The following is a 14,855-nucleotide window of genomic DNA, read 5'->3' on the forward strand; positions in this document are numbered from 1 at the left end:
GCACAGTAGAACAGACCTCCGAGTGCATTCTAATGCCCACCAGGAGACAGTGAGGGGTTACCTCAGACAATGGCTTGCTGAGAAGAAACTAACCACTCAGAGGAATCACCCCTTCTCTTGGAACTAAGGTGCAGAAGGAAATCTCCCCAGCAGGTCATAGAAATTTACAATATAATACACCTCAGTTCAACTCAACACCGCATGGCTCTGTAACATCCCCCCACAGCTCTGAAACACACCCCACACAGCTCTGTAATATGTCCCCACTCGGCTCTGTAACACACCCCCCCCCCCCGACAAGGCGCTGTAGCACAGCCCATTTGGCTCTGTAATATGCCCCATTCGACATCACTCCAGCCATACTACCTTTGCCACACTTTCGCTGCAGTCCACACGCTCGGCAAAAGGTAACTGTCCTCATGGGGCTTGAGTTATGAGGTTCTCATATGACTCAAATTGATCAGGAGTGGAAACCTTCTGACCTCTCAGGGCCTCTGTGGGTCCTCCCAGCCCGGCTTCCCCTAGCTATTGAGCCCCAATAGGTTTGAGAATCTCACATCCCCACAACTTATGTGCCCAGCTGTTCTGTAACAGTTTCTTCCAGCATCCCTTTCAGATGACGCCATCATCAAAACAGTCCATCTTATGGGGGAGTTCTGTGAGGAGGTGGGGTCAGTGAAATTGACCTGATTCACTACTCCACTCCCTGCCAGAGTAAATGATAAAAACAGAGACCCTTTCAGAAGAAAAAGCCTGAACTGCACAAAAAATGCAAAACAAACAACAAAAACCAGAAGAAACTGCAATGGAGACTGAGAGCAGCAGAAAAAGTTCTGACCAGCTGAGGCCCCAGGAAAGGACACTCTCCTCCGTGTGGAGCTCCCTGCAGGCTGTGCCATGTGCTCCAGGTTCCCAGCTTTCATGACCTGCCACCCATTTTGGAGTGGTCTTTGGCGATGCAGCTGTCCGTGGTGAGTCATGTCTGCTCCTGAGAGTGACCCCTCACCCATATTCCTGTAAGTCAGTCATTGGTTCACCAAACTGGACTTTGGCGGTATCCATACTTCGGTCTGCCATGGGCTCTCTATCTGGGGTGAGTAGACACTTAAGTGTGTGTTGTCACCCCAGGAAAAGTTTTGTCACACTACACTTGCCCCTAATCAGGGCTCAGTCTACGGTAATCGATCATCATTGTCCATTCTGAGCCCCTGAACTGAGGCTGATCTCTATTGTCCAACTTTACAGCGAGAATCACAGCCTCAGTAGGCCAACTGCCTCAGAGCCCTCTGACAACCGCACAGCCTGGTGCAGAGAGAAACAGCGTCTTGGCCTGGGCAGCTCCAGCCTGTGGCAGACGTGCACCTCCACACTCCTCCACCCAGCCTGCAGCACCCCCTCTCTTCATTAGGCACCTCAGGGTGCATGACACACTTCTCAGATGGGTCCCCATGGTCCCAACATTTGGAGCGACCTCAGTGATCAACCAGAACCCCCGGGTCCATTCTTGCATGCTGTACTTGCAGACAAGCTAATCTTCCTACTCTTTAAGCAACTGGACAGATCTTCTAGGTACTTGGATCAAATGCCTTCATCTTACAAACGGCATGTCTGAATGCAAAGAGACCGACTTATCAAGGTGACGTCCTATTAGGGATGTCACAGGAAAGATAGCTTAATGAACCACCTCTGCTAGAGACACATTTTGACAAGCGCCTTTCTTCCTTGACCAAAATGACAAGGAAGTGAAATTTTCAAGTGTCTGAACAGGCCAGGGAGGAACAGAAAATGTCAAGCCTCCGCCTTTGCTTAGGGGACCCCCTGCGGCAAATTATTCCTCGCTGTCCCTGTGTTTCAGTGAGCATGAGAGGCAGAAGTATGCACAGGGAACCAATCGTCCCAAAATACTTCACAGATTATCTTGTCTCCTGATTTTCCTCTGAATGAGTCATCTCTAAAGAGTTTGGATCTGGAAACCAAGAGAGCTAAAACCATGGGGCTCTGAGGACCCTGGACTGCCTTTTCCCTTCTGACTATCCCCCCCCCCATTCCAGAGTGATGCCACATTCATCACAGAGACATCAACTTGGAGGCTGGCATGGAATATTGTTTCTAAAAAACAACTTGTTTCTAAACTCATTTTTCTCCATTGACACAAGAAAGTGGGAGCTTCATGGTGCACAGGTATGTATGTGTTTGGGAGCATGCATGCACGCATATGCACGCACACACATGCACACACACGCACACACATGAATTTGGGATTTTTCAATTCCCACAGTCATCCTCAGACGCTTCTTAACACTAGTGAGGAACTGTGGTAAATTCTGTACATTGGCAGTGGCTCTCCCTACTGAGCCCCAGTAGCTCCTGGGGTGGTCGCTCTTCCAGTCTCTGTGGTCTTGCTCCATAGATCAATTGAGTCTCTTCAGGCCAGGAGTCTGAATTCTTGTCACCCCAGGTGACTGCATGGCACCTGTCCACCACTGTCTTCTATGGCTATCGACCTCTGTTCTCCCTTTGTGGCCTTGGTAGCAATGACTTTCCCACATCTCTGAGGTGACCAGTGTGTTAATTTCAGGAATTTAGGATTTAACTGTCATGACATGATGTAAACAGCCACACATACACATTCACATGTCACATATCCAGCTACCTAGAACCATAGCCACCAAAGCCTTAGAAAGAGTGGGGACTTAAGGGACCCTAAGAATGACAAGGAATATTCAGCCTTCCTTGACCTACAGAAATAGGAAATTTGCTCAAGACACCCATCAGACACATGGGAGACAAACAAGGCCAATGCTCCTATCCTGACCATCACGCACACAGCCACAGCCCCTCAAGTGGTTCACTAACATACCGACGTATTTATAGTAATCCCACAAAGATCATTTCAGAAGAGGAGACTGAAATTCAGTAAAGCAAAACAGCATGCCCAAGGCCTCTTGGCTGTCCAGAGGTGGGAAGAGAATTCAAATCCAGGCTCAGTGGATAAAGGTACCTATGGTCATTCTGAAGGCCTGAGTTCAATACTCAGAACCCACAGGGTGAAAAGAGACAATCAGCTCCCACAAATTCTCAGACCTTGACACACCTCCCTCTATACACGCACTGTGGTAGTATGTGCGTGCGCGCGCACAAACACACAGAAACAAACACATAATAAAAAGTAAACACATAAATGTAAAATAATGAGCAGGTGTTTTAATTGGGGTTTCTATTCCTGCACAAACATCATGGCCAAGAAGCAAGTTGGGGAGGAAAGGGTTTATTCAGCTTACACTTCCACATGGCTGTTCATCACCAAAGGAAGTCAGGACTAAAACTCAAGCAGGCCAGGAGGCAGGAGCTGATGCAGAGGCCATGGAAGGATGTTACTCGCTGGCTTGCTTCCCCTGGCTTGCTCACAGAACCGAAGACCACCAGCCCAGGGATGGCACCACTCACAATGGGCCCTCCTCCCTTGATCACTAGTTGAGAAAATGGCTTACAGCTGGATCTCATGGAGGCATTTCCTCAAGGGAGACTTCTTTCTCTGTGATAACTCCAGCTTGTGTCAAGTTGACACACAGAATCAGCCAGTGTAGCAGGTAACTCAACAAAAGAATGATTCAATGTGATGTGGGGTCAGGAGCTTGGTCCTCGCCTTAACACCAAGGGTAATGTCATCCCCCTCCCATCTCACCTGCCCTGGCCAGCCATATCCCCCTTACATTTTTTTTCCCCAGAGGAACCCCGCCTCACACCAAGGCCAAGAAAAATACAGACAGATGGACTTTGCTGGATGTCCCTTGATCATATGTTACTATGCTTTCTACATGGCTGTCCATCTTCCCTGAATTTCAGACAGAACTGGACAGGCTCCCTGGCATCTTTGAATCTTAATGGCCGAAGGTTCTTGTGTGGCTGCAAACTTTAATCCAATAAATGTCCTATGCGCTCCTCTTGCTAACCTGTCTATAACCATCACGGTGGATGTGGGAAGGTGTTGTTCCTTTGTGAAAGCACAGAGACCCAGAACATAATACCCATGGATGCCAGTGTCCATGTGAAATTACACCCTACCCTACCCTTCCTAAGAAGTAGAAAACACAGCTCTGGGGCTATTGTGGACGTGGTCCCTGTGTATGACATTTTATCACTCGAGAAGACTGGACCCTGAAGGGAGAGGAATAGGGTAATACATGTGAAGACTCAGGAAGCTTGCTATTACCATGATTCACTCAGAGCTCTGCAGGGGTAGGATTAAGTTCATCCTTGTGAAGGCTCATCTGATTACCAGGGGGCCTCAAGTCTAGTGGGTCCTGTACAAGAACTGGCCTGTATCCATGTTTATGAGGTGTTTTCTGATTGCGAATGTGAGCGATATAGCCCACTGGGGGTGGTGGGAACTGGACCAAATAAAGACACTGGCCTAGCAAGCCAGTCAGCATTGTTCCCCAGTGCCCCTGACTCAGTTCCTATCTTGGGTTCCGGCCCTGTCTTCCCCTAGTTGACTGAGTGTGACCTTAAGCTGAACGATTCTTTTCCTCTCCAAGTTGTTCTTGGAGATTGTTTCTTGAGACAGCAAAGGAACTCGACTTAGGAAACTCCCACAACTGAAAGAAAAGACAAAAGGCAGTGTGCATATTCCCTACCTTGGTGCCTTTGCCAGGTGATGCCCTGGTTTTTTTGTTTACAAACGTGTGCATGTGTGTTTACAGGTGCAAGTGCACCTGTTATTCCCCACCGTGTGTGTGTGTGTGTGTGTGTGTGTGTGTGTGTGTGTGTGTGTGTGTGTGTAGGCCTTAGGTGGTGCTCACCCATTGGGCTAGACCAGATATCCAGCAAGCCCCAGGATTCCTCCTGTTTCTGTCTCCCCAGTACTGGGCATTACTAAGCCTGGCATTTCCCATGGGTTCTGGGGGTCAAATGTAGGCCCTTGTGTTTGTGAGGTGAGCACTTTTCTGACCAAATCACCCCCGGCCAGTCCATTGCTGTGGCTGTTTTCATAGACACCACCACATAAGTAAAGAGTAGCATGGTAAATCTACTGCATGATGACGTCACCTTTTGATGAGTATTATATCAAATTTCTACTTTAAAGTAACACCTGAGTCATAAATTCCTATTATGCACAATAAGAATACAGGCTTACTTTTGTATATTTAGCTAACAAAAAAAAAAAAAAGGTTGCACTTTTTAGTTTTCCTTTAGTGAACAGAATCTTTCTACACTCATTAACTGATAGCAGCACCAAGCCCTAACCCTACACCTGGTTCTTTTATTAAGGTTATATTCCAAAGGCTTAAAAATGTCAAACCTGACAGGACCGGGAAGGGTGGGGGGGCGGGCAGAGCTGCAAGCTGAAATGGTTTAGCATTCATTCTCTTCTCAGGGGACTACAGCAAACATTTACTGAGCAACTACTTCGTGTTAAACACAGTTGAGTTAAAACGTAGCCCTTTGCGTTGGCAGTATTTATTTTAAAGGGATGCTTTAAACCACTTTTATAACTGTGTGGTGTACAGCGGGCACATTTCAGGCATGTAATTATTACAAGAGAGATGAGGAGGACTCCTCTGCACTGAGAGCCGTCCATTTTTCTCTAGTCCCTGTGAAAGCCCACCTGTGATGCCACTGAGATTCCAAGAGGGGAAGCCTGGAAATGTGTCAGGCCTCTGATGGCCACGGGAAGCCAGGCTGAAATGTCCTTTTTATTATTTGCAATAAATTCGCGTTTTGCATTGAACAAGTGATTAAAAATGTTCACCTGTCAGAAAACAAATAGACAGAGCTTCCTCTGCCTTGAAGCTCAGAAAAGATGAATGTTTTGCTTTTATTCAGGCTATGGCATGGTGACATAATCATTATTAGGCAGTGAGTGGCCTGTTCATTGGAGGAAGATTTTGGGGCCTTCGTTTTGAGCAGGTCTCTGGTTCCTCTGCCCTCATTTATTTGCTCCTGACGTCCTGAAATCACCACTCAGCCTGGCTGTGAGGCCACGTCCCCTCTGATCCCCACGTCTACAGGAAGCTGCAGTGTCCCCTGTCCCTCTACCTCTCCTTGCTTGTGCTTCCTGTAAAAAGTCAGAAATGACTCATGGCTAATGACCACTGTGAGTGTTAAGCAGGACAATGGCTAGATCAGATTGCCAAGCAAGTTTTAGTGACTTCTGGACCTTCATACCTAAACCCACAATGCCATATACAAGCTTCTGCCCATGGGCTGTCCAGTCAACTGTATGTCACATACATACCCAGACTGCACAGCGTACAACCTGCTGTGCTCCCAAGGGTTATCGGGAACTCTGATTTGATTTGCAAATGACGGCTGCCGCGCAATTCCAGCTCTCTGCAGAGACTAAATCAGCATATCATACAATCACAGAGGCAAGGGGGAAATTGGAATGATGGCCCCAGACCAGCTTCAAGTCATCCGTGGGTCACTAGGGAGTCACACAAAAGTACAGGAGAAGCCACGCTGAAGAACCAGCAGCTTACACAGAAGAATTTAATTCTGTAATAACGAGTTGGCTGATAACATATGAAGCAGGTGGGGATCCACTAACCGCCGTCTCCTTCTCTGGCGGTAAATTAATGAGCCCAGGATGTTCCTCCTGGCTCAGGCAGGTGGGTTTGGGGACACAGCTAGGACTAGTGATTAGTGGTGGATCAGGGCAAGAGAAGAGGCAGGGGGAACTGGCTGGGTCCTGACAAGCACTCTGTTTCTGAGAAACACACCCACTAGAATGTGTTCAAGTCAATCTACGGTGGCTTCACGACCCCTTTCCTTTACCCGGAGCGCTAAATTCCAGAGATGCAATGATTGTCTCCGGTGGCCGACCAGAAAGCTAGGCTCTGGTTTTGGATACATGTGGGTACACTTCAAACAGAAGACAGAAACCTTTTAGTTTCTATTTGGAAAATAAGTATAATTCCAAAATCCCAAATTCACAGCTCTGTACTAAAGTTCTGACTGTCACACCGTGAGTACCCAGGTCACCCCCAGAGACATCTCTGCCTCTTTAATTTTTGGTGGATTTGAAAATCCTGACAATTGCTGTTCCTTATCCAACCCTACGATGGGGCTGTGGAAACAGCAAGTGCGCACTCAATGAATACGTGAGTTGAGGGCACTGTTTTAATAAGCACCAAGGGGTGGCTCCTTCTTAGAAACGATAGCATCTTCTACGCACTTCCAACCAGGAGAGGCTGCTGATGACTGGGCACTACAGTTGAACTCAACAATTTAATTCAAACTTTACATTAAGTACACACGTAGCAATCATTTGAGCCATCTCTCCAGCCCTTTTCTGTCGTTAACCTCTTCAGCTGGCCAGGTCTAGTATCTTCTCTAAGTAAGGCTGCTATCTGAAGTGGTGGTCCCTCCCCTGTGGTCCCACTTCACAGTCACCATGGTACCCCCCATCTGAATGCTGATGAGGCAAACATGGCATTTAAGGAATGAGTCCGTACTCTTCATGTTTTCCACCCCAGTTCCCTCTCAGCTCCGGTTAGGGTGGTCTGATCATTTCGGGTCTTTTTCTATGTTGTTTCTTAGATTCCCCAGGCCTATAAGAATCCCCTGGAGTATTTATTCTAACAGAATGCTAGGGCCTGACCCCAGCTCTGGCTGAAGAGATGAGAACTTGCAGCTTTCCCACCCTCCTGAATGCTGCTGCTGCTGCTGCTGCTGCTGCTGCTGCTGCTGCTGCTGGCCCATGGACCACACTTTAGGATGACGCTCTCTTCTGAAACAACTTGTCTTCCGAAACAACTATGGCCACAAGACTGCTCTCTGCCAAAGGCCCTCCGAATCACATCACTGGACTGAGGAGAAGCAATTCTGGAAATGATGGGTCCAGGTAGTCCTTCCCAACTCAGAGCCATGGAAAACCAGAAGGCTGCAGGGTTTCATGCATGGATGCCACGCCATGTCTCTACTGTCTTAGGAACCCACTTGTCATAAGTAACAGTAGCAAAGCTAAAGGCCTTCCCCAGGCCCAGTCCATCTTAGTAAACATCTTCCCTCCTGTTTTCTGCCTTTATTTTTCACTCTCCCTCAAACTTCCAGACCCTTAATTACACCCTGGACTCGCCAACTGCCCCACCGAAGGGAAATGCGGTGCCTTGTGGGACAGGAAGCTCCTTGACTACACCCTTCCTTCTCTCCACCCAGTGCTGACAGCCCTACTTATTCCCCACCCACCTCTCTCTGAGTTACAGGGTGAATTCTGACTTTCCAATGACTAAACCTAAAACCGCTGTGTCCCCTTACAATAGCAGGCTCAGAGCATTTTGTATCTTTTTAAAATGTTTCATTAGTGAATTGGAAAGGCCGCCATAATTAAACCTTCTCTGGCTTATGAGATAAGCCCATTAGCAGGGCTGCATTGTATTCATAGAGATAGGGAGACAGAAAGACACGAAATGGAGAAAATTCGTGGAAGAGTTGGTTTTCAAAAATAAAAAAAGGGGGGGGGATCTTGGAATGAAAGAAAAAGACATGGTAATTGTTACCTAAGAATATTTTACATTTAGAAAAAAAAAAGTTCTTAAAATGTATTCAACTCATGGGGCCAGAAAGATGGCTCAGAGGTTATGAGCCCTCGATGAACAGAGAGGTACTGAATTTGGTTCCCAGCACCTACATGGCTTGGTTTAGAACCCTCTGTAACTTCAGCTCCTTAGAGACGTGGCACCCTCTACTGGCCTCCTTGGGTATCAACATACATAGGGAAGACTTACTCATTATCCAAACGTATTTGACTCACTAAAGATTCCGGGGGTTGGGGATTTAGCTCAGTGGTAGAGCGCTTGCCTAGGAAGCGCAAGGCCCTGGGTTCGGTCCCCAGCTCCGAAAAAAAAAGAACCAAAAAAAAAAAAAAAAAAGATTCCTGCCCATCCTTCTGAAATGAAAGATATACTTCAAATACTTAAATATTATAGCATCTTAGGAAATGTAATGAAATCTAATCCACAATCTCTAAAAGAAAACGAACACTGATCTAAAACACAGCTGCTTCACTAGAATGGGCACCCTAATAACGCCAAGAAAGCACTACGGTGTGCGGAGAAACTTGCGTACACCATGGGTTTTAGTAGACAAGTGCCTCAGATTTGCTGATGTTCCAAAACCAACTTCTCCCAAATCTAAAGGCTGTGATTCATTCACACACGTAATCTGAAGACATAATTAAAGCCAGTGGTTCCTCAAGGGAAAAGAAAATCTGTTAGAAATATTCCAGGTATGGATTCAAGTATCCGTATTTCACCGTGTGTCAGGAGCTTCCTATCAGAAAACCCATAAAATAACCCCACACAACATAGACTAAAACCTGTAATTTTCTGCATCAGAACAATTTATTATGCTCAGACAATTCCTCACAAGCACATAACACCAAGGATACAACGCTATAGTAATTTCCTGGCACATTCCTTTCCAGCTCACTGATTGATACTTGAGGTATCTCTTCCTATCAATTATCCAGTGAATGTAACACACACACACACACACACACACACACACACACACACACACACACAAAATGTGGAACGTCATGAGGGTAGTTGACACTGGCCTGCTGAACAGACTTGCTGCCATTCCTTCAACAGACCTCTGCAGACCTCTGCAAGGCTGAGTTTTGAAATCATTCCATACTCACAGAGGACTGCAGACACTGACCAAAGAGTTCAAGTGCCCCCTTCGCTTCCCCGTGGTTATGCCTTACGTAACAGAGAAAAATTAACCCTCGTTAACGAATGAACTGTAGGCAGCAAGGGGCCCTCACACTCAACGCGCACTTCAGTCAGATTCCCACATTTCCCCCTAAGCTCCTTGAGAGATTCAGAACCAAATCTGTGTGGAGGGCCGGCAGGGTCACAAAGTTGTGCTGGTTGAATGATATCCCCGGTACCAGAGTGGAAACAGAGAGCCAACTCTGTCCTTTCTCTGCAAGCCACAGCTTTCCAAACTTCACACATCAGCCTGTGTAGGGAACTAAGCACTTCGCTGCCCAACCTTGCTACAAGTTGGCTTTTTAAAGTGGGTCAAAGAGGAATAGCTTGCCAACTCCTTGGCTCCTCATCATGAAAAAGAGTTGCTTAAGCCGTGTTTATTTCCCCGTCCTTTTGCCTTAGTCTATGTCTTTTTACAGAAGATGGTTTTTTTTTTCAAAATAACCTAAGCCTAGAGACAGTTAACATTGCTATTTTACCTAATAATTTGATAGCTTAAACAATGGAAAATATGTTTAAGTGAAACACGCATTATAAAATCCACATGGGCCCAAATCTTAATTCCTTTCCCTTATAGTGAGACTATTTAAAAATTCTGGGGGTAGGGGGAGCCTAGCTCACTCTATAAATGACCTGTAACGAGTCTTAACTCCATACCCATTCTAAGAGGCAGGAAAGCAATGGAGGAGGGGTGGCCAAGATGAGTCCATGAACTTCATGGTTTCATCTGTGAGGTGGACACCAAGAAGAAAATGTCAGCTCAGATTGTAGGAGAGAAGAGGGCTGGGTGTGGATCCCAGGGCTTTGAGCATCCAAGTCAAGGCCTTTGCCATTGACCTACAAGCAAACTCTGCCTCTCGGGGATCCCTCCCCCACCTCTCTCTCCCTCTCTCCCTTTCTCTCTCCCTCTCCCTGTCACACCAGTCAGTTCATAGACAATTTCAAAGCTTGCCAAAGGCAATGCCTCGCACTAGTAACTTACTAAATAAACAGTGAGTGCCAGGTGTCAGGTCCAAGACTCTAAAGTGTTCTATGGGAGGCTGAGGGGATGGGGTGGGGTGAGTGCTGAGCCCTCAGAGAGCTTACAGTGGGACGCTAAGCCCATGAAAAGCAGCGGGCTACTGCAGAACGGTGTGGAAAGGGGATGCTAGTGCCACACCATCGACATCAATCTTCTCAGCATGCACAAAATAAACCCTACAATCCCCAGTGTCCCAGGCAGCAAAAGCCAGCGTGGGGGAGGGGGCCGCTGGAGGTCCGGCAACAAGCCCGATTTTCCCAAATGGGAGGCTTGCCAACTTCAAGTTTTAAATTTCTCAACATTTCTAAACAGTCGTTTGTACACGGCCTTTCATTTTCTCCCCCCCCCCCCCCCACTAACATAGAAAGATAATTCTCGCTTTCCAGATAGAAAAGAAAAGGTGTTTCCATCCATAGCAAAATGATCCTTTAAGGATCTTTAAGAAGAATACCGCTGAACCATATAAATACTTTCAGCCACCTCCTTAGACACAATTTAAAACTTCGTCACAATGATACTCGACACAGCTTAAATTTAAACAAATCCTATCTAAGAGACTTAGGCATGTTAATAATGAGAAAACATCACCAAGGCCTTCTTCAAACTTAGCTTTTCATCCCGAGTTACGAGGCTCCCAAACTGAACACGTTCCTTTATTACTCACTAATAAGAACACAGCCAAAATCTGTATCCACTTTATATCACACAGCTGTGCCTGCCTCAAAGCCTCTTCAGCAGCGCGATTTCCACACTGTCAGGGAGATACTAAACTAGAGGAAGCGCGGTTCTCTATGGAAGTTGGCGGCCGTTTGGGTTTCTTTCAAGGCACTGTACAGCTGAGTACCCGCTCTCCTCCTTCTCTGCCACCAGCTATGCTCAAGGGTCTTGCTGCTCAGCACCAAGCCTGATAGAACCTTCTGTGCCTATGAATTCAAAGGACCAGCATCCCACGATGCCCAGAAAGTCAAACCTGATGCTTTCTCTGGCCAGAGGTCTATGTGCCTTTAATATTTGCAAACGGCACTCCTTACTTTAATGAAAGTTCCCTTCACCAATTTTTTTTAAAAACCCAATTTATTCAGCCTTCCCGAAAACACATAAAACCCCACTTTGCAATTCTTGTTCAAGGTTAAACGCGGCCTTTTTATTAAAAGAGAAAGGTAAAACTCCACTGCCACCATCGCGTGTGGACATTCATGAAATTAACAAACACGAGGAAGTGTGCGCATGTTGTCAGCGTTTGCCAAGCATCCACGTGCGTCCTCCTGGGACAGAAGATCCTAGAAGCCCTGGCACTCTGTGCCACCTTAGGTCTTGCGCCTGACCCTGACTCAAGTCCACATCCCTCTGTCTCCACCAAGAGCTCCTCAAGGCTCGCGAAGCCTGACTGAGCATAGCCTCGGGTTGGCTTGGTGCACACAGCCAGTCCGCTCCACTCCTTTCAGCTGGGATCCCAGCGCAGCCCGGCTGGGTTAGCAAGTTATCACAACCCCCGCTGCACACCATTAGGGAGGCCGAGGGTGGGTTCTGGGCTCCCAGCCACAGTGGCCAGGGCTTGGGGAGAGGCAGATTCCTCTAGGGTCTTGGAGACCTCCCGCGGTGCAGAAAGAGACCGCTGGCACAGGGAAGCCCTGCACCCGTGGGGACCCGCTGAGGTCGCCCACCGCGCCGGGCAGGGGGAGGCAAGGAGGTCAAGTTTGGGGAGGTCGCGGGCTACACCACTAGGTTTGGAGGTCGCTGCGGGCACAACTGAGCACTGGCAGCCCACCCCGGCCGCCACCGGGGTCGAGAGGCCCGCGCAGCGCCTACTCCCGGCGGCTAGAGCGGGGAACTTCAGGCAAAGTTTTCTGCCTTTTCTGCCCAGGCCGCCCAGGAACACAGAGCCCCATGTACAAGTCCAGGCCCTATGGAGACATGGGGCCGAGATGGAGGTGCCTATGCCTGTGCCCGTGCTTGTCCTGCGGGCTCCTGCGTGCGCTGTGCGGGCGCCGGGGCTCGGCGGCTCTTTCCCTCCGGCCATCCGCCAGCCCCGCTCACCCGCTACGCGATGCCGGGTCGGGTCCTGCCTAACCCTGCCCGCCCCGAAGCTCGCCTCGGACTCTCTGACCCGGGGGTCGCCTACGTTTCAGGCGCCCCGGGAACGATAGTGGCGTCCCGCTTACCTGAAAATGTCTCCCCGGCCGCAGTTAGCAAAAGTCCAGCTAAAGTCACCAGGCAAGTCCCAAGTGTCCTCATGGTGCCGAGTGCGCGCCGGGCCGCCTCGGGGCGGCGGCGGCCGGTAGCCTCGGGAAGCCAAGGGGGACGCGAGCCTAAGCTGCAGGCTTCCAGGGTAGATACGACAGCAGCGAAACACCAGACCCCAAAGTGGCAACAGTTGCACAAGTCCGAAGTCCCGGGGCTCCGGGACGTGGGGACGGCGTCCTGGATCCTCTTGCCCTCCCTCTGGCCCCCGCTTAGAGTCTGGCGCCGCCGGGAGAGGGAGCGGAGGGCGCGCCCGGGGAGTCCAAATCCTCGCTGGGATCCGGTGCTCAGCCCGCCTAAGCGCTGCCCCTGATCCGGACCGAGCCGCCCGTGGCGCCGGGTCCGTGGCTGTGATCGCGCGCTTGCAGCCCGCCGCCTCTCCCGCAGCCCCAGCCACCTCGGGCAGCGGCGCGCCGAAGGCCGAGCCCGCGCCGGCTGCGCGCGGGGCTCCTGCTCCGCGACTGACTGGCGATGCCCCGCAGGCCGGCTGGAAGGAGCCCACGTCACGGCCGGGCCGGAGCCGCCGCGGCCCGCTAGAGGGCGCGAGCGCCCGTGTCCCCGGCCCGGGGCCAGCTCGGCCTGCGCGGCGCCTGCGGGCTCCGTGGGGCGGCCACCGCCAAGATGCGGGCGGGACTGGGCGGGCAGGAGCAACGGTCCGGGGCGCCACCCTCGACCCTAGCTCGCCCCGGCAGCGCCTCGGGTTTCCCACGCTGGCTTCGGGGACAGGGACCGCGCCCCAGCCAGAAGTTTGTCCCGGGTCACGGGCGGTGAGGAGTTGGAGCGCGCCAGGCACGGGGCGGCAGTGTCTCCGGCGGTGGCGGTGGTGGTGGCAGCAGCTGGCTCGTGAGCCAGGAAGCAGCCAGAGCCTTCAGCGCCCAGGGCCGCTCGTTCTGCAGCTTGCAAGGGGCATGCATGCCTCTGTGCCCGAGCCCAGAGCCCGGAGAGCAGGACGCGCTTCTGCTGCTCCACTGTGTGGTGTCGCCACCAGTGGAGCCCGGAGCTCGGAAGGCAGCAGTCGCATGGAACCAGGGATTGAGCAGAACCGGCGATTTCTGCAGCTGGTGCAAATGGAGAGTGAATCGGTGTCTTGAAACATTTTAATTCGCCATTTGGGGTCCGAGATGACTATTTTATTAAGTGAACAAAAACGCTATCAATGATTAAATTGAAAGTAAAAATTCAAATTTTTAATTTTAATTTTTTAAAAAAGCTGTTCATCATCTTGCTGAGTCCCGCCATTAGGGCACCTGTAGGCTATTTACCAAGCGAACTGCGGGCCACGCTGGTTAAACTAAGATCCCAATTTGTGTTCTGATGTATGTAAGTAGGTTAGAGCTCCACAGCGCGGAGCCTGGAGATCTCACATTGCCTCTCCTGTAGGACCTTTGCACAGTCCTTGGCTGCTTTTTTGGTGCTTTCAAGACCAAAGAAATAAAGGACTCTCTCACTCCGGTGGTTGAAGGCTTTCCGGTGGCCCCAGAACCAGCCAAAGATGGCTTTTGTGATCATTTCTCAAGACATATGTGGCCCGGTACTTCTGTGTCTGCCACACCAAACACATAACCAGCGTGTTCTTCAGGCATTCCCAGGAGGATCCCATGAGGCCTTCAAGTCTCCGTGTTAACCATTTACTTACCATCATCCTATGAGGCCACTAGCATTAATCAGAATTCTAGTGAGCTTGGAAGGGAATTTTTGAAGTCTCATGCTTAATTCAAGAAAAATCAACAAGTGACTTAGTTCTAATCTGCAACCTGACCTTTTATTTTTTTTTGAGAAAATTACATTGTATAAGATAATTCAGATTTGCTTTTTAAAAGCGGATGGTGACAGACACCTCCACCCCCACTCCCACCCCCACCCCAATGTTATAA

At 49.6% G+C, this 14,855-nt stretch overlaps 1 protein-coding gene across 3 annotated transcripts in view; it reads right to left on the bottom strand.

Moving 5' to 3' along the window:
* Ptprm (protein tyrosine phosphatase, receptor type, M) overlaps positions 1 to 13,542 on the bottom strand; it is a 704,621-nt gene extending 691,079 nt beyond the window's left edge. Inside the window, exon 1 of one of the 3 annotated variants that reach the window (NM_001168632.1) lies at positions 12,903 to 13,019. In NM_001168632.1, the coding sequence (NP_001162103.1) occupies positions 12,903 to 12,975 (73 nt within the window). In that variant the 5' untranslated portion in view covers positions 12,976 to 13,019. Of the gene's footprint in view, positions 1 to 12,902 lie in introns of all 3 variants that reach the window. The other 2 variants (XM_063266820.1, XM_063266818.1) reach the window with 2 other exon arrangements.
* Between the last annotated feature and the right edge of the window lie 1,313 nt (positions 13,543 to 14,855).

The sequence above is a fragment of the Rattus norvegicus genome, chromosome 9 (assembly GCF_036323735.1).
Source record: "Rattus norvegicus strain BN/NHsdMcwi chromosome 9, GRCr8, whole genome shotgun sequence".
NCBI lineage: Eukaryota > Metazoa > Chordata > Mammalia > Rodentia > Muridae > Rattus > Rattus norvegicus.